Genomic DNA, 21,936 nt, shown 5'->3' with positions numbered 1-21,936 from the left:
AACAAAAATACCATAATGTGGCATATCATTGATAAGTTCCCTATGAAGAGTTCTGTTGAAGGCTGAGAAGTGATGCAAATGTCCCTCTTTTCAGTCAGGTTTCTACATAAGCTTATCATTCAGTTCATTAAACATTTTTAAAGCCAAATATTGTCTCATTTTAAAAAGCTGTTATAGGGGGTGCCTGGGTGGCTCAGTCATTAAGCGTCTGCCTTCAGCCCAGGGCGTGATCCCAGAGTGCTGGGATCGAGTGCCGCATCGGGCTCCTCCCACTGGGAGCCTGCTTCTCCCTCTCCCACTCCCCCTGCTTGTGTTCCCTCTCTTGCTGGCTGTTTGTCTCTCTGTCACATAAATAAATAAAATCTTAAAAAAATAAATAAAAAGCTGTTATAAAATAGGATGTATCTTTTCAAAAGCTTTTCACATGCTGATATTTCATTTCAAATTCCGGCTTGTTAGTAAATTTTAGTGGGACTCTTCTTTCTTAAAATACAAGACACCAAGTTCATTGATCAAATCTGTTTGGCTTTCAAAAGGCAGGAAACTTGAAAGGTCAGTTTCTCTCTCATATGGCTGGCGTTGTCCATGGGCTATTTTTGTACAGCCTATGAGGTTAAAAAAAAAAAAAAGTTTTTACATGATTAAATGTTTGTAGAAAAAATAGAGTAGTATTTTGTGACGTTTGGAAATTAAATGAAACTCCAATTTCAGTGTGCGTAAATAAAGTTTTACTGGAACACAGCCATACCCATTTGTTCACTGTAAGAAAATATGAAAGGGCTGTTTCCATGTGACAGCAGCGGACTCGAGTAGTTGTAGCAGAGTTTGTATGTGGTGCCCTGTTGCTTTACACTGCAGCTTGGTGCGCTGCGAATCACAATGATGCTGTGTACAGCTCGCCAGGATTTCAGGTCCTGCATCTATAACCCCTGTATGTGAAAAGAGATTTTTAAAGATAAAATATGAACAATCTCATTACAGATCAGCATTACTGGAAGAACAGCATTATCTGTTTTGATAGGGAACACGATGAATCCTAATTAGGTGAAATGTTATTTGCCACCCCCCCCCCAGCCCAGAAGAACTCCATTCCTCTCCTTAGTAGATCTTTATTACAAAGAAATGATATCAGTTGTCATGTTGCAAATTTTACTGATTAAACATTAGTGAAAATCTGTTTTCTCACTTGTTATCTGAGTACCTATATAAAATCTTAATTTTCTTCTTGGCCTACAAATCCTAAAATACTTACTCCCAGATGTTTGTCAGAAAAAGTTTGCTGACTTTTTTAAATCTGGTGTTACTAAGCAGTGACTGCGTTTGTGATTGAAAAGTGCTGATAATTTTTTTGGTCATCACTCTTTGGTCACATAACATTTTTGGAAGTTATTTTGTGCAGAAGTATTTTAAATTATAATTGGCTGGTAGTTGTGTCATTTAAGATAGCACAGTTGGTCTATTTTATTAGGATCTTTGAGATTTTGACCAGTTGTTTGGGAGCTGTAATTAAGTGTGCTTCAAGAACTCAACATATGCAAGGGAAAGAAGCAGGGGCTATCAGCCATAGTGAACTTGCCACCTTACTGATTTACCAGCAGTTAAGCTTTTATCATTTGTAATTTGCTTAGCGGAATTTGGATTCCACACTTGGCTCTAGTTTATTTGTTCTCAACCTTAGCTGTAACAGCTTTAGAATAATTTGCAGGCTTTTAAAAATACCAACTTCTGAGCCATACAGCAAATCAAATCAGAGTGTTCTGGGGAGAGGTGGAGGGTGGTAGCATTGGACCAGTACCTAAAAGGTTCCCAGGTAAACTTTAATTTTTGCTGAACACGTTTAGGCAAGTTCAGTGCTTTTTCTTCATGAGGAAAATGGGGTTAACAGTTGCCTACCCAGAGTACCTACTTATCTTACTGTGAGAATTAAGTAATGTCATGAAATGACTGAAAAAACTACACATATACTTTGTTAAGATTTTTTTATAGTAACATTGTATGTTTATCTGGAGCCCGATTCCTGGAGCCTTAGAAAACCCTTTTTGTTGGCTTTAAGAGTCAAGTTACATTTCTTTCTGTGACTTAGGGCAAGATGTGTAACCTCTTAATCTTAAAATTCTCTGTCTTTAAAAATGCTAATAGTACCTACCTCATAGTGTTGTTACGAGAATTCAGTGAGCTAAACTTTAAAGTGCTTACTAACAACCAGCAATGAACAATCTGAAAAGGAAATTAAGAAAGCAATTCTATTTAAAACAACATCTAATAAAATACTTAGGAATAAATTTAAAGGGGTGAAAGACTTGTACAATGAAAATTACAAAATATTTAGACCTAAATAAATGGAAAGACGTTGCATGTTCATGGATTGGGAGACTTAATGTTGTTAAGATGTCAGTACTCTTCAAAGCAAGCTTTGGGTTCAGTGCAGTCCCTATCAAATTTCAGCAGCCTTTTTGCAGGAATGGAAAAGTCAATATCAAATCATGTGGAATTTTAGGGGGCCCCTGAATAGCCAAAACAGTCTTTGAAAAAGAAGGACAAAGTTGGAGCACTCATACCTTCTGATTTCAAAACTTAACACAAAGCTACAGTCATCAAAATAGTGTGGTACTGGCATTAAGATAGATATATAGACCAATGGGGTAGAATTGAGAGTCCAGAAATAAACCTGTACCGGTATGTATGGCCAGGTGATTTTAGAAAAGGATGCAAAATCCATTCAATAGAGAAAGAAGTCTGTCTCTTCAACAAATGGTGCTGGGAGAACTGGATTTCCACATGCGACAGAGTAATGTTGGACCCCTACCTCACATGATATATAGAAATTAAAATGGGTCCATGACCTAAATACAAGAACTAAAACTGTAAAACTCTTAGAAAACATAGGAGTAAATTTTTATGACCTTGGGTTTGGCAGTGAATTCTTACATTTGACACCAAAAGCATGGATAACAATAATAAAAAGCTCAATTTAAAAATAGGCATAACATTTGAATAGATGTTTCATACAAATGGCCAGTAAGCACAGGAAAAGATGCTTAACATAATTAGTCATTAGGGAAATACAAATCAAACCCACAGTGAGATAATACTCACCTGCCAGGATGGCTATAGTTTAAAACAAAACCCCAAAAAACTAGTGTCAGCAAGGATATGGAGAAATTCCAATCCTTATACATTGGTGGCAGGAGTCTAAGATGATTCAGACGTTGTGGAAAATAGTTTGGTTTTTCCTCAAAAAGTCAAATATAGATTTACCATATAACCAAGCAATTCCATGGCTAGGTATATATTCAAAAGAATTGAAAATAGAAAATCAAACAGATACTTGTATGTCAGTGCTCATTGCAACATATTCACAGTAGCAAAAAGGAAGAGACAGATCCCAAGTTACCAACAGATGGTTGGATAAACAAAATGTGATGTGTACATGCAATGGATGTTATTTGGCCATAAATTAGAGGTTACCAGAGGCTGAGGGAGTTCAGGGGGATGGGGGGGAGAGTATAATGAAACAAGTTTTAGAAAGATAGTAGTGATGGTTATACAACAGCAAATAATTAATACACTGAACTGTACACTTTTAATGGCCAATTTTACGTTACATACATTTGACTCAATTATGTTAATGCTTATTAACATAATGTCTGACACATCGTAAGTACTCAATAAGAGCTAGCCATCATGTTAGTAATAGATAAATTTGAGGTATGAAGACTTCTCATGCATGGAGGACGACAGCTGCCACAAAGTCTATGCTCTTAGAATTACCATAAGGCAGCAGATTCAGAGCATTGAAGAAGGGGCAGCTTATTGTAGAGTGGGGGAGACAAATGAGTTATTAAAAAATGTAAGATAAAATAAAATATAGTTTTAAAAACAAAATTTAAGCATCAGAGTCAGAAATATCTTAGGATTCTCTTAAAACATCACTGTTTTGACAAGAGACAGGTAAAAACGGGTTTTGTTTAAAAGTAGTACTATATTTATAAAGATGCATAGTATCATACATACATTTCTACCCAATTGGGTTTTTGGGTTTTTTTTTTTTTTAAGGTTTGGCATTTAAAGAGTTTGCCTAGAAAATGAGGTTACATGGAGTGCCTCATTCTACAAAAGTGTTAGATCTAAATGAAATGATTTTTTTGTATTATAGGAGCATAAATTCTGCATTTAAATATTGAGAACACTGCCTAGCATTTGCTTATTTTTAATTTTCAATCTTCTTTTCCAGGAAGATTCCTGATGTTACACCCATTGTAAGTGATCAGAAACCATCTGTATCAAAATCTGGACGGAGGATTAAAGGAAGGGGCACAATTGTATGTGTGTTAAGACTTTTCTTATTTTCAAATTACTTATCTAAGCAGTATAGGCGAAATCCTAGCTTTAATTTTAGGTACAGTCTAAGATCTGTTAAAGAGCTAGTTGTATTTTCCATAGGTACTGCTATTAGATAAAAATTTCTTGCTGCATTTTAAGTATGAAGTGATATGTGAAACAGTGAGTGAGTATGTTGAAAAATCTTAGTATGTTGACTAATCTAGGCTTTGAATGTAACCATTAGGACTTCCAAGAAAAAAAAATCCTGTTTAGTTTCTTATGTTTGAGATAACTTCATACCATCCTTTTGCACTTTAATCGTTCTTGCTTTTGAATGGCATCTGAGATTGAGTCTTCTACCTGTGTCCTACTGCAGACTGTAATTGAGCAGTGTTTTAAAAACGGTTACTCCTATCTTTGTTTTTGAAGCGCTATCACACTCCTCCAAGATCAAGATCATGTTCTGAATCAGACGATGATGATAGTAGTGAAACTCCTCCTCACTGGAAAGAGGAAATGCAGAGATTAAGAGCATACAGACCACCTAGTGGAGAAAAATGGAGTAAAGGAGACAAGTAAGAGCTTTGAGTTTGAGCACAATCCTGTGTTGACTATATTTTAAGTGTTAAGAGGCTAGAGACTTCTGGACTTTTCATTAAAGACTTAACATTTAAAGTTAGACCGTAACCAAAGAGAATACATTTGGGAATACGTGGCAGAAAGAGAGCTATTAAGTAGAAGGGCTGATGGGCTTCAGGGTGCTTTTAAATCAGAATTCTGTCTTCCCTCACAAAACCATAAAACTACTGAATCTTTCAAAGATATCGTGTACAATTTTAGAAATAATCAGGATTTAAAAATCATATAGCAGATTCTTTCCTAGCCAGGTCTCTTAGTCACTGATGAATGAATTGGTAGGTAGGAAAATCTGTGCCTGGCATGTGCATTAACTTCTGACCCCATGGACTGTTGCTTCTTCAGAAGTGCACCCATCGCTTACCCTCAGTAACACCCCATAGTGGAATAGCTATTGTAGAAATGGGGCTGGCTCTGGAACAGCTAGTGAAAAATACACCAGTGGACCCTCTATAGTTGTTCATGGTAGCAGTCTCTTCTCTGTGGGTGTCCAGTAGAATGGTTAGAAGTGGGAAGAGGGAATGCGTCTGCTGTGTAAGAGTGATTTAGACACAGTGGTGTAGATAACTCTCAATTTTGAGCCCTGACATTACGCATTACCACTAAGATTGTAAAGCCTGCATCTATTTTCATATGCTTTTTCCTCAGTTTCTGTAGTAAGTAATTTAAAATCTTAAGAGAAAGTCTTGATTACCTCTGTGAAGCTGAAATAAAAAATAGCCATGCTAGCTTCTTAAGAGGCTTCCTCTTTAAAGTTCAGGCCGCTGTCCTGTATCTAGGAATCAACAGAATTGTTTGGAAACTTGATTTGATCTCCCTCAGAAATTGTTCCCGGAGGCAGAGGGTCATGAACATCCTAGCCAGGGAACTCAGTATGTCAGCAGTGGTCTCGTGATGAATTGTTTTGGTTTGGTTCAAAACCGTTTTTCTGTCAAATTTGAAATCTTTTGCTTAGTTAAAAAATCCTTTTATAAGTGAATCTGTTAGTAGTTGTCAGTGTGTATCTCTGAAGTTATGAGGTCAAGATGGGGCCTATCAGCCTTTGATATATCCTTCCTATGTGTGCTTCAAGTGTTGATGGAGTCAGTACTTTGTTCTTAACTAGGCTTTTGTCAATACATTTGTATTGACAACAAATGTGTTTTAAACTTAGAGCATAGAAAACATGCTTGTAAATAACGGCATGCGTATTGTGTCCTTTTTAATAGATTAAGTGACCCCTGTTCAAGCCGATGGGATGAGAGAAGCCTGTCCCAGAGATCCAGATCGTGGTCCTATAATGGATATTATTCAGACCTTAGTGCAGCAAGACACTCCGATGGTCACCATAAAAAACGCAGGAAAGAGAAAAAGGTTAAACATAAAAAGAAAGCTAAAAAGCAGAAACATTGCAGAAGACACAAGCAGACTAAGAAGAGAAGGATTATTGTACCATCAGACAGAGAATCCTCAAAATCTTCCACCCGACGAATGAAATCCTCTTGTGACAGAGAAAGGAGATCTCGTTCTTCCTCGTTATCATCTCATCACTCATCAAAGAGGGACTGGTCTAAATCTGATAAGGATGACCAGAGCTCTTCAACCCATTCCAGTAGAGACTCCTATAGATCTAAATCTCACTCGCAGTCTTACTCTAGAGGAAGCTCAAGATCAAGGACTCCATCAAAATCCTCATCACATTCTCGGAGTAGATCAAAGTCCAGATCTACTTCCAAGTCAGGGCACCAAAGGACAGCATCAAAATCACCAAGACGAACAACGTCTCAGTTAAGCGAAAATAAACCAGTTAAGACGGAACCTTTAAGAGCAACAGTGCCACAAAATGAAAATGTCGTAGTACAACCAGTGGTGGCGGAAAATATTCCTGTAATACCATTGAGTGACAGTCCCCCTCCTTCAAGGTGGAAGCCCGGACAGAAGCCCTGGAAGCCCTCCTATGAGCGAATTCAGGAAATGAAAGCTAAAACAACCCATTTGCTGCCCCTCCAAAGCACTTACAGCTTAGCAAATATCAAAGAGACTGGAAGTTCATCATCCTACCATAAAAGAGAAAAAAATTCAGAAAGTGATCGGAGTGCTTATTCAAAATACAGTGATAGAAGTTCAGAAAGCTCACCAAGGTCAAGGAGCAGATCTTCTAGGAGTAGATCTTACTCCAGATCATACACAAGGTCACGAAGTATAGCTAGTTCACATTCAAGGTCTAGGTCTGCCTCATCCAGATCTCATTCACGAAATAAATACAGTGATCATTCACAATGTAGTAGATCATCGTCATACTCTTCTGTTAGCAGTGATGATGCAAGACGAGCCAAGAGAAAATTTAGATCCAGTGGGAAAAAAAACAGCACTTCAAATAGGAGGCATAGCAGCAGCTCTGAGAAGAGACTTCGCAATAAATATGTGAAAAGCAGAGAGAAGTCTTCGAGTCAGAGAAAGTATAGTGAAAGCAGGTCATCTTTAGATGATTCTTCAGACAGTGAACAGTCAAGTGTTCAGGTTACACAGTCAGCACAGGAAAAAGAGAAGCAAGTCCAAGTGGAAATGAACAACAAGCAAGAGAAAAACAGAGATGAAGAGAAATCCAAGCCTGGACAGGGGCCTTGAAAGAGAAGCTTTCTGATCACCTTAGAAATGGCAGTAAGCCCAAAAGGAAGAATTATGCTGGGAGTAGATGGGACTCGGAGTCAAACTCTGAACGAGATGTAACTAAAAACAGTAAAAATATTTCCCGGCCATCTTCTGATAAGGAGGAAGGTGAGGCTACATCAGATTCTGAGTCAGAGTTTGGTGAGATTCACAGCAAAGCCAAACCCCCAACAAAGTCTTCGGCAGGTAGTTCGCTGCCTGATGGTAATGGTGCTTGGAAATCAAGTAAGCGGCGGTCTTCAACCTCTGACTCTGAGGGGTCCTATTCCAATTCAGAAAACACTAGAAGAAAGGCACGGAAGCACAAACATGGGTCAAAGGAAAATCTTAAAAGGGAACAGACCAAAAAAGCGAAGGAGAAATTGAAAGGGAAAAAAGACAAAAAGCACAAAGCTCCAAAACGAAAACAGGCATTTCACTGGCAGCCTCCGCTAGAATTTGGTGAGGAGGAGGAGGAGGAGATTAGTGAAAAACAAGTTACTCAGGAGGCAAAAGAGAAAAAACCAGTTTCTGAAAATAGTGAAACCATGAAAGAAAATACTCCACACACTGAGAAGTCCTGCGAAGAGGGCAGCCTTTCAGGTAAATGTAATCCAGTCATGACTTCATCAGATGCTGATCAGCCTACTAAAGAGGATAGTAAACTCAGCGCTTCTCCCACGGCTTTCAATACTGAGGGACACGGAGCCACTTCTCCCTCCAGCATTCAGCGTGTTGCGGAAGGTGTCCCAAGCGCCGTGGAGGATGTGCTGCAGACAGATGACAACATGGAGATTTGCACCCCTGATAGGAGTTCCCCGGCCAAGGAGGCATCCCCTCTAGGGAATTCAAAGCTTGCCACCCCAGACATAAGCAGCGTTCTGAAACAGGATATGCACACAGAGCATCCTGAGACCGAGGAGGTAAAACAGGAAAGCAGCGTGTCTGAAAGCAAAATGATGGGGGACGTGGGGAAATGGGACACCAGCCCTGCTAGCCTGGCCAGTGCTGTAGAAAGCACTGTGAAGAGAGAGGGGGCTGAGAAGAGCCAGATTGGTCTCCGGGATAACAAATGGAAGCCCCTGCAAGGGGTGGGGAACCTGGCGGCACCGACGGCTCCCACATCCAGCGCCATGGAGGTGAAGGCGTTGACTGCTGTCCCTGAGATGAAGCCACAAGGCTTGAGGATAGAAATTAAAAGCAAAAATAAAGTTCGGCCTGGGTCTCTCTTTGATGAAGTAAGAAAGACAGCACGCTTAAACCGGAGGCCAAGGAATCAGGAGAGTTCAAGTGATGAGCAGACACCTAGTCGAGATGGGGATAGCCAGTCCAGGAGTCCAAGCAGATCTCGAAGTAAATCGGAAACCAAATCAAGACACAGAACAAGGTCTGTCTCCTACAGTCACTCAAGAAGTCGATCTCGAAGTTCCACGTCATCTTATCGGTGAGCAATGTAGTTAGCCCGCCCCCCCTCCCTCCCCCCCTCCCACCGCCAAGGAGCGTCTGTTACTGTTTAACTTGGAAGAACATCAGAATTACAGACAAGATCACTATTTCCAAATATCTGGAAAGGAATAAGGGGAAGTCTTGTGCTGTGTGACTAAGAGAGCCGATTGAGGACATAGGAAGTGGGGATTTTAGGCGAAGAAATTTGGATTCAGTGTCAAAAACTATTGCTTGTCAATTAAAGCTCTCTGGCAGTAGAAATGAATTGTCATGATAGGTGGCAAGTCTCTCTCTCTAATGGTGTGACGCTGCTCTTGCATCTCTTAGTGATGCTATAGAAGGAATCCTGAGTTTACAGAATTAGGTAGGCTTTAGAGATCATTAATCTAACGCTCCATTTTACACAAGTGGAAGGGGGAGCCAGAGAGCCAACGCTAACCTTCCCAAGACCTGCATCTAGTTGATCTTTATTCAAGGGTTAGCAGGGAGGGGAATGGTAAAAACCATCATCTTTAAATTTATTTATTTTGGTTCAAGTTGCATCTAACTTTTGTCGTCAGCATAGACTGGATTGTGCAGAAAATGAGAATTTTTACAAACTAAAAAAATTAGTGATGGTGATACGAAGTTAATAAGTAATTTGTGTTCCTTTTTTTTCCCCTTGTAAATATTTCATGGTTTTACTTCACTATCCCTCTTAATTGCTCATATTTCCTTAGTATATTGTGCTTGCTTTTCATCACTTGAGTCTAAAATAAAAAATTGATGGGATTTTTCCCCCCCTTTCTAGCTATTTATCTTCCCTTTCTCACCCGGATTTCTTTAAAAATAGGAACCAACACTTGCCATCTGTAATAACTGTCTCCCATTTACTTTTTAGTTGCTTGCAGTGTGTCTTCTGCGCCTTCCCTCCCCTGCTTCTTCCTAAAAGGGCTATTTTCGGGTACTTTGCATGAGTGCCAGAGCATGTTTTCAGTCCTTTTGGTCCTTCTGGAACCTGCTGCTAGCTCTCCCTGTCCCTCTCAGACCATTCCATGCTTGTGTTGCGGGCTCTTCTTCCTCCTCCTGCCCTGACTCCCAGCAGGCCCGAAGAGCTGGTGAACTGTACTGCTTTAGTTCCTTGTCTTAATACTAAATAATCTAAATGATTAGATATAGATAAATAATTTAAAATGTCATATAGGTTCAAAAAAATTGAGCTTTGACATACCTGATACATCCCTACCCAGTGCCACCCTACTTTCTCTCTTCTCTCCTAGAATTAAACATTATTGTAAACTTTTGTTGTAGTTTTGTTTTTCTTTAGTTTTGCTACAGATATTTCTATTTGTATACAGTATTTTTGCGTGTCTTCAAACAAAATCCATACAGATATACATAAAGTTCTATGCATTTTTCACTCAACATTATGTTCTCTGTTGATGTGTGTAGCTGTACTTCATTCAGTTTTCCTACTCGAGAATATTTTACTGTATATCTGTGCTTCCCCCCACACACACACACGCCATTCTGTCATTAATGGAGCTTTGGATTATTTCTTCTTCCAGTCTTACAAATAGGGCTCCAATGAATATACCTTTACCACCTTTTCTGGTTTATTTCAGTCTGTTCAGTTTAAACCCTCATTTGCTGTCACTGTCAAACCCACTGTGAAGAGTTTGTGGACGACCTTCCCTTTTGTTGTGTTCTCCCCTTCCTGTCCTACTAATAATTGAACAGCATGGTGAGTTAACATAATTATATTTTTTCACCTTAATTGTAGATCAAGAAGCTATTCTAGAAGTCGGAGCAGAGGATGGTACAGCAGAGGCCGCACCAGAAGCCGGAGCAGTTCCTACCGCAGTTACAAAAGTCATAGGTGAGTGTGGGAACCCCACCCTGCCATGTGGTCTGCATCCCGTCTGCTTTTCAAGGCCTGCACAGGCAGAGTGGGGGAGCTGTTGATAAGAATACTGTCATTGCTCAGTACCAGACAGGCCTGTTGTCTCGTCTAGTCGTTTCTTTCTAGGAACTGTCACATTCTCACTGGCTATCCTCAATCTTATCAGACTGAGGAAAGAGAAGCAATAGAAATCTTTTAAGAAGGCCCTGCCCACTATCTCCCCACCCCCCACCTCCAGTATATCTACCTTGACCTCAGTTCACATCTGCAGTCACCTCTTGGCTTGGGTTAGGGATTGGGCTAGGATTTGGTAATGGGCCACAGGGTGGAGCATGTGGGGGGTGATCCCAGGGTTGTATTTCTCCCAGCTTCATGAAACCCTCTTTTGCCTCTCAGGTATTTTCCACTGCTGCAGCTTCACTTTACCCACAGTGTCTGACCTGTTCAGACTTCCCCCTCCCCACCCAGTTAGAACCTCCTCGGTGACTTTGGTGATGTGCACCTCATAGAAGAACAAAAAATCAGAATGAAGTCCTTTAAAAAAAGGATTTTAAAAATCCAACGTACTTTTGTTAAAGAAATGAAATAAATACAGCTACTGGATTTCATTGTGTTTTTTCCTTGATGGGCAAATAAATGTCTAGATTTTTGATATTACCTGTCCTGACCCACAAAATGATGGTTCCTCATGTGATTCCTATTAGGACATCCAGCAGGAGCAGATCCAGGAGCAGCTCGTACGACCCCCACAGTCGGTCCAGGTATGGACAGCAGGTGGGGAACCACCTGTGGGGGCAGAATTAAAAGGCTTTGTTTTATAAAACCCTTCATTCCCTTTTAAAAAGTGTTGTAGTCTATTGAAAAATTTAAATACATGTATTTGTCTCATGAAATCATCTCCTGTCTACGTGAGGTTTTTTTGACAGCTTTTATCTGTCATTTTATCAATACAATGTTGGCCCATTGTATTCTAGTGTCAAAGTGACAGTTGATGTCCAGTTGTAATGGCAGGTATTTATTGAATATAATTACCTAAGAAGATCCACCAGATTCAGTCAAACTAAGTCAGTGTTAACTTTGTGATATTTTTCAGTGCAGAAAAGAACATTTTTCTGTTCCATGTGGTCAGTCTCACTGGCGCACTCGTTCAGTGTCTCCAGTACCTGCCGTACAGATGTGTCCTCACACGGTTGTATCGTGCCCGTGTTCTCAGAGAACACTGATGAGGTAGATCAGAAAAAGAAATGGAAGCATGTGAGTATTTGAGTGGGGAAATTAAGTGTCTGTTGTTGCCGTTGAAGCAGGTCCTACACTTACGATAGCTACTCCAGCCGGAGCCGGAGCCGGAGCCAGAGGAGTGACAGTTACCACCGAGGCAGAAGCTACAACAGGCGATCCAGGTGGGTCTCCTCCTCTTGCTGACTGCAAGGTATTGGGGGCACTTGGGTGGGGGAGGTGACAGACGGGCTCCAGGAAGAGAAAGCATAATCCTCTGAGGTGAGAGATAACTCCTTTCTCTTGAATTTCAGCAACCTACAGGCATCTACCAAAAGTGGCTTTTGTATTAAGGGTTGCTGGGTCAAGTGTGTTGGTTATTGTTAATGTTTGAATCTAAAATGGATTTTGTAATATTTACATACCCTCGGACAAACAGTTTTTTTGGAAGAAGTAAAGAGAGAAGGCCATTGAGACCATGTCCCACTCCTTTAAATAGGGCTAGTTGCTAAAAATAGCAAAACCAATTTTTAAATTAAAAAAAAAGTATACTAAAATGTCATCATTTGCTTCAGTAGCAGGGTTGAGGTTTATATCATCAATATTTAGTAAAAATATATTTTTATGTATTACAGATATTTATAGATACTATATTTTATATAACCTGTTTGGGCTGGTACTGCCAGTCTTTATGGCAACTTTTTGTAATGTCCCTTTCCTGGTTGCTTTTGGTCTTACCCTTCCCCCATCCATTGCAACTACAGTCAGTGATCCTTGTCTAAAATCAGTGTGATCTAGACACCCCCCTTGTTTGAAACTTGAAGAGCTCCGTACTGCCCAAAAGGGCAGGTCCAGGTTCTTTAGCATCGCATGTAAGGCCTCTCCGCCTACCAGCTCCAGCTGGGGCTTTTCTGTCTTGCCTCCTTTAATGTGCTAGAACCTGTCCTTCTGCCTGGAGATACACACGCCTCTTGAGATGGCCAGTTCCCACCTACCTACCCTATAGGTCTCAGCTGCAGCCCACCGCCCCAGGGGGCCATCCTGACTGATAACCCTGAGTTATGCCACCCCCGCCTCCCCGCGGTATGCCCTCTTTGTCTTGTCCACTATTCTGTGCAGTCCTTGAGCCCCAGGAAACTATATCTGGTCTACTGTGTATGTCCCTATCAACTAGCAAAGTGACTGGCTCCCTGAATATTTTTCAAAATAAGTGAATGGTGACCATTGCCAGGTCCTCTTGACACAGTATCCCAGTGGTCCTGTCCATGCCTGCCCCACCTTCACCCCTCACGGGGTCCCCATTTTGGTTTCCATATTTTTAATGAAACTCTTCATGTACCTTTTTTTATCCCTTGCTTCTTTGGTCTAATTAAATATTGATGTTCATTTTGGGTAACATGGAAAATTATTCTGCTCATTTGCATGAGTGGATTTCAAGTAATTTCCCAAGATGCGATGTTTCTTTATCTTAACCTTGATATTACTGCCATCTGTCATTTAAAACATCTTTGAAAAGTCTACACTGTTGCTACCGTCAGGACCCCACTCATCCACCCACTGTGCTATGCCATATCAGTATTGCTTTCAAGCCGCTCTTATCAAAAAAGAAGCTTCGGGAGAAATTCAAAGGGTCGAAGTTAAAAGGTGTCTGTGTATTTCTTTTGTCATACAGGAGTTGTAGATCTTATGGCTCTGAGAGTGAAAGTGACCGAAGTTATTCTCATCACCGGAGCCCCAGTGAAAGCAGCACATATAGTTGAAAATGTCCCCTTTTTTGATACAAATTATATCTCATTTGTAAATATCTGGTAACTTAAAAGTTTAAGAAAATTAATGGCAGTCTGTTGTTCTATTTCAGTATTAGAGATAAGTTTCAAAAATAGGCACTTCTTAATTGTTATTGTCCATTTACATGTGCACAGAATTTAAAATACAGATATGTCTCCTAAAAATATTTTTATGCCACATTTTACAGTAGCCAACTATGGAAATGAATTTCATTTTCTTGAATCAAGAAATCATGAAATTTAAGTATAATTTGCAATATTATTTTAGATTGTTTCTTTCCATCTCATGTATTCCTTAGAATACAGATTCTTTTTGCCCGTTTTTCAGGTTTTAGCATATATGTTGCCAAGCACAGAACTGTGAAGAACTGTTAAAAGGTGGCCAAATATTTATATACCAGTTACACCATCTTATACATATGTGCTCTTAAAAACAAACCACCCAGAATTGATACTGATGGTAGCCAGCAGTGTAAGGCAGTGGCTCTGCAGTTCTTAATTCATTCCTTCTTTCTTGGTTGTCTCAGAGGATCAGGAAAGTGGTCATCGTACAACCCATCATCTGTATTAGTCCAGGCTGGCGGGTGAGGTTAAGAAGAATAAATCAGCCTTAACTATCAATACCTGCACTGTCTCTAAGGCCCTGATGTTTTATGTGCTTTTTAATAAATACTACCAGAAGTTTAGATCGTAAAAGACAATTCTATTCCCGTTCATGTTTTGGTGCTCGGTACCTTTGGTGCCTCTTCAACTATACTTTACATTAGAATCTCAGAAGTGATTTTTTTTTTTTTTTTAATTTGCTGGCACCAGGCATGGTTCCTTCTGAGCTATATTCACATTAAATATTTGGAGGGTTTCTCTCAAGCTCAGCTGTGGCCTGGGGTCCCCTGGAGCAGGCAGGATTGGCACAGAGGGTCGTGTGGCCCCTTGGGGCTGCTGCCAGTAACGGGCACACGGGCCTCTGGAAGAGCAGATTGAAGAGCAGACTTCAAAGTACCACCAGAACCTCACTGCCACCATCCTGGAGACATTGTGGAGGGCTTTTAAGTCTTTCAAGTAGGAGAGATCTACCACAACAGCAGCTGAACTGTTCTAAGCACCAGCATGTTTTTCCTCTTTCTGCTGTGACCCCTTCTGACTCAGTGAAGCTTGCACGCCATGAGTAAGTCCAGGACACAGGGGAAGAGGGGTCTACAGGACTGCACAGATGACACCTTTTCAGTTTTGGGTGGTTCCTCCAAAAATGATTTGACCTGTAAAAATTGGTGGGTGTTTTTTTTTTTTTTAAATCTTTGAGTTTTTTCCCCCAAGTGTACTTAATCACCTTAGTGCCAGTTTAAGCCAGTTATGCAGAAGAAATTCATATTGGATGTTTGATGTGGAACTCCGCACCACCCTACCCAGGCCTTGCTTGGGGTACTTGGGAAGTGGGAAAGAGCCCTCGATTGGAGGGATCTGACAAACCTTGATGGGTGGAGGGGTGACCTTGGATATATTAAAACCATCACCCATAAAAGGTTCATAAATAGGGTTAAAATGGTCAGCTGTTTGCCAGGTTGATAGATGAGAGTACATTAGAAAAACAGGACTCAAGTCAAACAGACATACTTCATAGTGAATATAGAATAATGCGTGATTCATGTGAAGGGTTTTCAAAAGTTGCCTGTAATACTCTGTGAAAAAAAAAAACTGCATTCAGAACTCACAGAAACTGCCGGGTCTAATTAGGTTAAGAAAAGTTACCCTTGGACAATGTATTCGTTTTCTATTGCTATGTAACAAATTACCCCACACTTAGCAGCTTAAAACAACACCCATTTCTGAGCTCAGTTCTGTAGCTTGTGAGTCTGGCGTAGTATGGCTGGATTCTCTGCTCAGGGTCTCACAGGCTGAAATCAGGAGTCAGCAGGGCAGCATTCCTTTATGGAGGCTCTGGGGAAGAATCTACTTCCAAGTTCATTTGGTTCCTTGCTGGTTGTCAGCTGGTGGCTTCTCCCTCAGCTCCTGAAGGCTGCTCGCATTCCTTCTTACACGTTCCTCTCCATCTTCAGACCCTCAGTGGCCCATTATGCTTCCCATCCCCCTGCCTTCCTCCTCCATTTTTAAGGTTCGTATGATTAGATGAAGCCCACTGATCAAGTCTCCCTGTTTTCAGGTCGGCTCTGCCATAGATCATAGCGTAATCACAGGAGTGACTACATAGGTGCATGGTCCTGGGGTGGGGGCACGAAGTGGAGGGTGCAAGTGGGGCAGGATGTTCTAGAACCCTGCCTACTCCAGACAATAACTGCCCACTGCGGGGGAGTTCATCCCAAAAAGGTGGGCCCTGGAAGCCTCGATTGTTTCCTCCATGGAAAAGAACAGCCCTCAGCCACAGCATTCAATTGTGTGTTTACTGAATGAATTACAGAAATAGCTTTGCCTAGAGGGGATTGTTCTGTATTTTAAGTTATTTTTTAATAAAATTTAATTATGTTGTGTATTGTGCTTCTTAATAGAAAATGTATTATTGGACTGTTTTTGTAACATCTTGTTTACTGCAAATGAAACATGATATAGCTGGTATTCAAAAACTGTAGAAAATACTTTTGTACATATTGGCAATGTCTAATTTGTATACACTTCATTTAAATGTTCCTAAAACTTGAAAGGGGGACCTTGTAGAAATTAAAATATATACTTAGTCTAAATCTGTGCCTGTTCCATCTTTGTTTACTCGTCCAGACTTCAGATCTTTCTGAAGTGGAAAAGGAAATGTTGAGTCTCTTTGCTGACCCAGCCAGTAGGGAGACTTCATCTCTGCAGCTCACTTTCATCCTGTCGCTGAGTGTTAGTGGTGGGGCATGAGGTGGAGCTGGAGAGAACCTCAGGCAGAGATGGAGATGTTCGCCTGCCCACAGAAGCATTGATGGTACTTGGTCTCTCTTCCCCTGCAAACTCCACATTTCCTCCAGGCATTGTGGTCATTCAGCTGAGGTGACCGGCATGCGCATGTCTTTGCTGAGGAAGGAACAGGTCCCATCTTACCTGGGAGCTGCTGCCTCGGGACAGCGCACGTGCCTGCTGCACCACCGACAGCCTCCACACTTGCTCCCTGACAGCGGTTCACTGGGCACTGAGCACTTGCTCCTAGAGAAAACATTCATGGTGATATTTTTAGTGTCCACGTGAGAATTTGCAGGGCAAGTACAATTAACTTTTTTCTCCTCAGAACTCAGAGGAATTTGTATTTTCTTAGTGAATACAACACAACCTCTCACAGACTTCCAGAGATTCAGTTTTCAGAATCGAGTTAACAGTAGACCCCCAAGTCAGAATCCCTGACGATAGTCAAATCTAGACGCACTAAAATACAAAGAAAATATCAGTCTTTTTGCTGTAAGGAAATTCCCAAGTGAGGTTCCTTTTTAGTGAGCTCCAGCATTTTGTTCACGTTCTGATAGTGACCACTCTGATCAGCTGGCCAGTACTGGAGGGAAATGTGTCAAGGATTTTGGTCTTGGCTGTTCTGAATTAGCTGGGCATTAAATAAAAGAGGTAAGAGAATTCAAGAAAAATGCCCCTATCACCAGTGACCATGAACACTGGCTTGGCATCACTGTTGGGAAGGGAGAGGAAGCTGTAGTCAGCGTAGAGAGAAACTTGCCATGCTAGTGATGCAAATTAGCTGGCCAGGTGAGGCCTGGAAGCCGCGCCTCATGCTGGAGCCTGGTCTCAAGAGGGCTGGTTTCTAGAGTCCCATGAGGGACTTGGGATAGAATGAGCTGGGACGCAAGCTGAGAGGAATCCTGCTGGGCGGGAAGAAGTCCTTGGATGCTGTAGAGGTGGCAGGCAGCCTCAGGAGTTGGAGAGATCAGGGGGTAGGCATGGGGTACCCTGGAAGAACAGGGTACCTGCTTGTCTCGGGGCAGACCCTGGGCAGCTCCAGTCAGTGACCAATGTGTGTGGGAGGCAGGGGGAGCGCACTGCCACGAGACAAAGGGGCAGGAGGCTTTAATGGTCCATGTAAAGGTTTTGGTCGAGGGTAGAGGCAGTGCTTCCTTGCCCCTTGCCCCTCTCCTCCCTGTGAATCAGAAGGCCACGGTGGGGCTGTGCCAAGCTTGAGGCCAGGTACTTCTGCCTCTTGGAGACCCTCGGCCCACCATTCACAGCTCCACAGGCTAGCCTGAGGACTGTTGGGTCTCCTCAACCGGTTTAGAGCCCCAAGAAATCGGTCAAAAAGGAGTGACCCGGAGCTGCAGGAGAGACACCTGCGTTCTGCATCTGGAGACCTGGCCCTGAGCCTCTGACTGCTCATGTGTACTGAGAGGACTTGGACTGCCCGTTGCTTGGCTCACAAGCCCTGAAAGAGGGTGTGCACAGCTGGCGTAACTGGACATGGAAATCGGTGGTGCCCATCCCTTCCCAGGCCTGCCTGGAGAGGAGTCGGCCACCCAGAGGCCCTATAGGGGATGGAGGCATGGGCTGGCACTTTCCAGCCCCAGGTTACCCGGGTCCTCCTGCAACCAGCATCTCTACCAGCAGGCCAGGTTCCCAGAGACAGGCTGAGAAGGACCCCACTGATCTCAATGCCTCTGGTCTAATTTGATTTTATTTTGAATGAAGGACCTCTATGAGCAACTCTTCTGTGGTACCAGTCCTGAAGGGATTTGAGCCAGAGCCACACTGCCTGGGTTCCAGTTATACTCTGTTAATTCCTAGTTGGGTAACTAGATAAACTGCTTGAGCTTTATAATTCAGCTCCTCATTGGAAAATCTGGGATACCAAGGCCTCCCTCTTAGAAGTAGTGAGAATTAAATGCTTAGCATACATCAAAGGTCCAGGGACGTCGGCCCCTGGGATTGCCTCTGGGAGGAGGGTAGGAACCGATGAGTTTCATGTGGATGGCCAGGCTCAATCACTAATGAGAAGCCCAGGGTCCCTTGAATCAAAAGGGTGCGAGAGGATCCTGGAAGCTTCTGGTGAGGCCTTGAATGCCAGGGCCATGACGTTTACGCAGCAGGAGGGAACTGGGCAACCTGCTGGTTTGAATTAGGCCCCCACCCCCCAGCAGCTGTAGCCTATTAGTGTGGTGCTCAGTGGTGGCAGAACACAAGAGCAACACCCCAGCTCCACACCCAGAGCTCTATGCTCCCCGATCCTGCGGGGCCTTGGGTCAGCTCCTAGTGGGTAGCTTGAACCCTACCATCCCACTGACTTCATGCTGTTGTCCCCTTCTGTTCTGTGGCACTGTGCCCTCTGCTGTCCTCCTGTCTCAGCTACAGCAGCTACAAAACCTCCTGCCCACCTAGGGAGGCTGAGGCCTGCCCTCGCACGTACACGCACACGCACACCCCTAGCTGTGTGTTCTTTCCAGGCTCAGTAGGGGAGAGTCCGGGGTCCCCAAGCAAGCCTGGGAGCTGCCCTACCACAGTTTAGGTCTGTTTCTCCTCCTCGACATGGGAAAGAAACGGGGCTAGATGCTTAAGGAAGTCATGAGAACACCTATGAGCTGGCCTCTCAAGACAGGGGCATGGCTTTGCTGACCTTGCCAGCACCCAGCCCCAAGTGTCTGAAGGACTGTCCAGCTCTGCACCTGTCTCCACAAACTCCTGGATTACCCCTGGGGCCTGTGAGTCTGGCCTGGGATCCTCCTCCCCAGTAATCCATTCCTACCCTACCCCCTTCACAAAGCCTGCCTTGACCAACCTTGAAGTGAAGCTCCCAGGGCAGGCCCCTGTCCAAAGCCAAGAGCAATTTTGCCCTCCCTGTCCAGCCACTCCCACCCGACAAGAACCTTGACTCTACCACATCAAATCGCCTCTAGTTCTCTGCAGATGCTATCCTGTCTCCACTCTCCTGGCCTTTGCAGGTGCCGTTCTCTGCCTGGAGTACCCCTCTTCTCCCTCTGCTCTAGTTAATGTTAACTTTCAGGCCTCAGCTCTGAGCAGCCCCATTTGAGCCAACCATATTGGGTTCTTCAAACAGTCCCTTTCTGCCTGGTCTCATGGGACCCAAGTGCCCTTTCTGCCTGGTCTCATGGGACCCAAGTGCCCATAGCCTCTGCCCTGGGGCTCCCCTAGTAGATGGGCTAGAGACCAGAGACACAAGAGGGGAACAGCTGTGGTCTTCAGGAAGACCCCTATTCCCTCTCTTCTCACCCCAACCTCCGGCCCCTCCTTGGCTTGACTGCTGCAGCCAAGGCCAATCCCAAAGAGGCCAGCAGCCCTACCTTGGTTACTTAATGCTGGCCATACCCCCTTGCCAAGCCTTGGCTGGAAGTGGGCCCAGGAGTGTCCCGTGCAGTCCTCTCTGCCAGGCTCCTCCTAGCCTGAGGGGGAGGCCACACTCTCCCAACCTCTTCTTTCCCCGGCTCCTGACACTGGTGCCTGGCTGCATGATTTGTCCTGCTCTGGGCCTCACTGTTCTTATCCAACTAATGGGTACACAGCCTTCCCATGCCATCTCCCAGCTCACTGCAAGGATCCCCTGAGTCAGGTGAAGTGGGTTGGAACAGAGGAAGAGGCTGAAAGCAGCACTGAGGTGACCAGCTGGTCAGGCATGCTGGCCACTCTGGCCTGGCCTCAACCTGAGGCCTCTGGGAGCTGAACCAGCTGTCTGCACTTACCATCGCTACGGAAGTGCAGGATGGCAGGATGTCTGCAGTGGCTGCCTCCGGGAGCATGTCCCCACCTGTGCCCCCACCTCTCCCATGCCTTTATCCACCAGGGGCTCTCCCCACCCTCCATCTAGCTCTATGCTTTCTTCCCCTTCGTCTTGGCACTCTTTTGGTCACCCCCATCTTTGCCCCTGAGATGTCTTCTCCCTGGCCCCGGGGGTCCCTGCCATCTTACAGGACAGACCATCAGACTTTCTGATGGCACCTGCCTGGGATCTTCACCTCTGCTCCATTTCCTCCCTTGGCACCCAGAACCGAGTCACCCTGAGCAGGCCCCAGAGTCCCTGCCCACTCATGAGGAAGATGGCATTCCCAGGGGTGACTGCTCCAGCAGGGCTGACTGCCGTGTAAGCACAAGTGCCCATGTACGGGAAGGGGTGGGCGTACCGCCGGGATAAGGGTACTCTCAGAGTGACCAAAGATGGGGCAGCAGCCAGCCTGGGGTGGGGTGGGGGCACAGGAGGGCATCTGAGTGATGACATGGGCCACATGAGACGCCCGCAGAGGCCCCCTCTCCACCCTGGTGGCCCGGCTACCACCTGGGCCCTGCCAGGCCAGCGCCCTGTGGTCCCCACCCTGCTGTCTGCTCAGCCTGGCAGCGTTCCTTTGCAGCCTCCTGCCAGCACAGCTAGCCCCCTGCCCCCACTGATGTCCGTGCCAGAGCAGCATTCCGCAGGCCTGGCTGCGTCTCCCCAGCAGAGGCTGAGCGGGAGGCTACTCAGCAGTGGTCAGGTCACACGGCTGAGGGGCACAGTGGGGCCTGGGCCTCTGGCCCCCACTCCTCTCATCTTGCCTGTTCTGCGCCTGGGCCGGCCACCTTAAAGGCTTGGTCGCTGCAGCTGTGGTCTGGGTTCTTGTATCTCCTGCCCTGTGCGGGCGTGAGCAGCCAGAGGAGGCCACCAGGTAGGTATGGGTGCACCAGCACAGAGCAAAATTAGCCTTGGGCTGTCCTGGGGTAGGGGCGGGGGGCCGGGCTGGCTGGAGATCCCAGACTCACCCTCAGGTCAAAGCAGCCCAGGCCAGAGGGTGGGGGTGGTGAGCGAGGCTAGGGTACGGGGGCTCGGTCTCAGCGTGGGGTCGCTCAGGGGAGCAGGTGGAAGGCTTTCTGCAGCTGGCTGGGGAGTGGGCGCGCCCAGCTTCCCGATTTCAGGGCCGCCTCCTACTCCGACCCCGCCTCTGTGGCGCAGCTGGAAGGCACCGAGATTAGACTCTGGGACGAACTTCCCGGCAGAAAGGGGGCTCAGCGCGGGAGAGAGAGGCCGGGGCCCATCCGCTGGGATGGGAGCAGTGGGGCCTGGCTGGGGGCCCCGGCGGCCCGAGGCAGAGCAGACTGCGCTGGGACCGCGCACACCACGCG

The 21,936-nt window shown here is 44.6% G+C and overlaps 1 protein-coding gene and 1 long non-coding RNA gene across 3 annotated transcripts in view; one reads left to right on the top strand and one right to left on the bottom strand.

Annotated features, from left to right (window-relative positions):
• Positions 1 to 16,606, top strand: part of NKTR (natural killer cell triggering receptor) — a 54,683-nt gene extending 38,077 nt beyond the window's left edge. The window contains 8 exon segments of the mRNA XM_008709820.2: positions 4,235 to 4,322; positions 4,753 to 4,898; positions 6,168 to 7,555; positions 7,558 to 9,031; positions 10,796 to 10,891; positions 11,620 to 11,676; positions 12,220 to 12,315; positions 13,803 to 16,606. Coding sequence (XP_008708042.2) covers positions 4,235 to 4,322; positions 4,753 to 4,898; positions 6,168 to 7,555; positions 7,558 to 9,031; positions 10,796 to 10,891; positions 11,620 to 11,676; positions 12,220 to 12,315; positions 13,803 to 13,890 — 3,433 coding nt within the window. The 3' untranslated portion in view covers positions 13,891 to 16,606.
• LOC103680281 lies at positions 278 to 21,919 on the bottom strand. Of its 2 annotated transcripts, XR_573099.2 has the most exons (4): positions 21,577 to 21,919; positions 16,601 to 17,049; positions 11,574 to 11,701; positions 278 to 929 (listed from the first exon to the last, which is right to left on the bottom strand). It is a non-coding gene; the product is annotated as an uncharacterized LOC103680281 (long non-coding RNA). The 2 variants fall into 2 exon arrangements; XR_573098.2 differs by lacking the exons at positions 278 to 929; positions 11,574 to 11,701 and having other exon boundaries at positions 14,717 to 17,049.
• Between the last annotated feature and the right edge of the window lie 17 nt (positions 21,920 to 21,936).

Source organism: Ursus maritimus, unplaced genomic scaffold (genome assembly GCF_017311325.1).
Source record: "Ursus maritimus isolate PB19 unplaced genomic scaffold, ASM1731132v1 scaffold_20, whole genome shotgun sequence".
Taxonomy (NCBI): domain Eukaryota; kingdom Metazoa; phylum Chordata; class Mammalia; order Carnivora; family Ursidae; genus Ursus; species Ursus maritimus.
The sequence above is the reverse complement of the archived record's forward strand: the minus strand, read 5'-3'. Positions and strand labels throughout refer to the sequence as shown.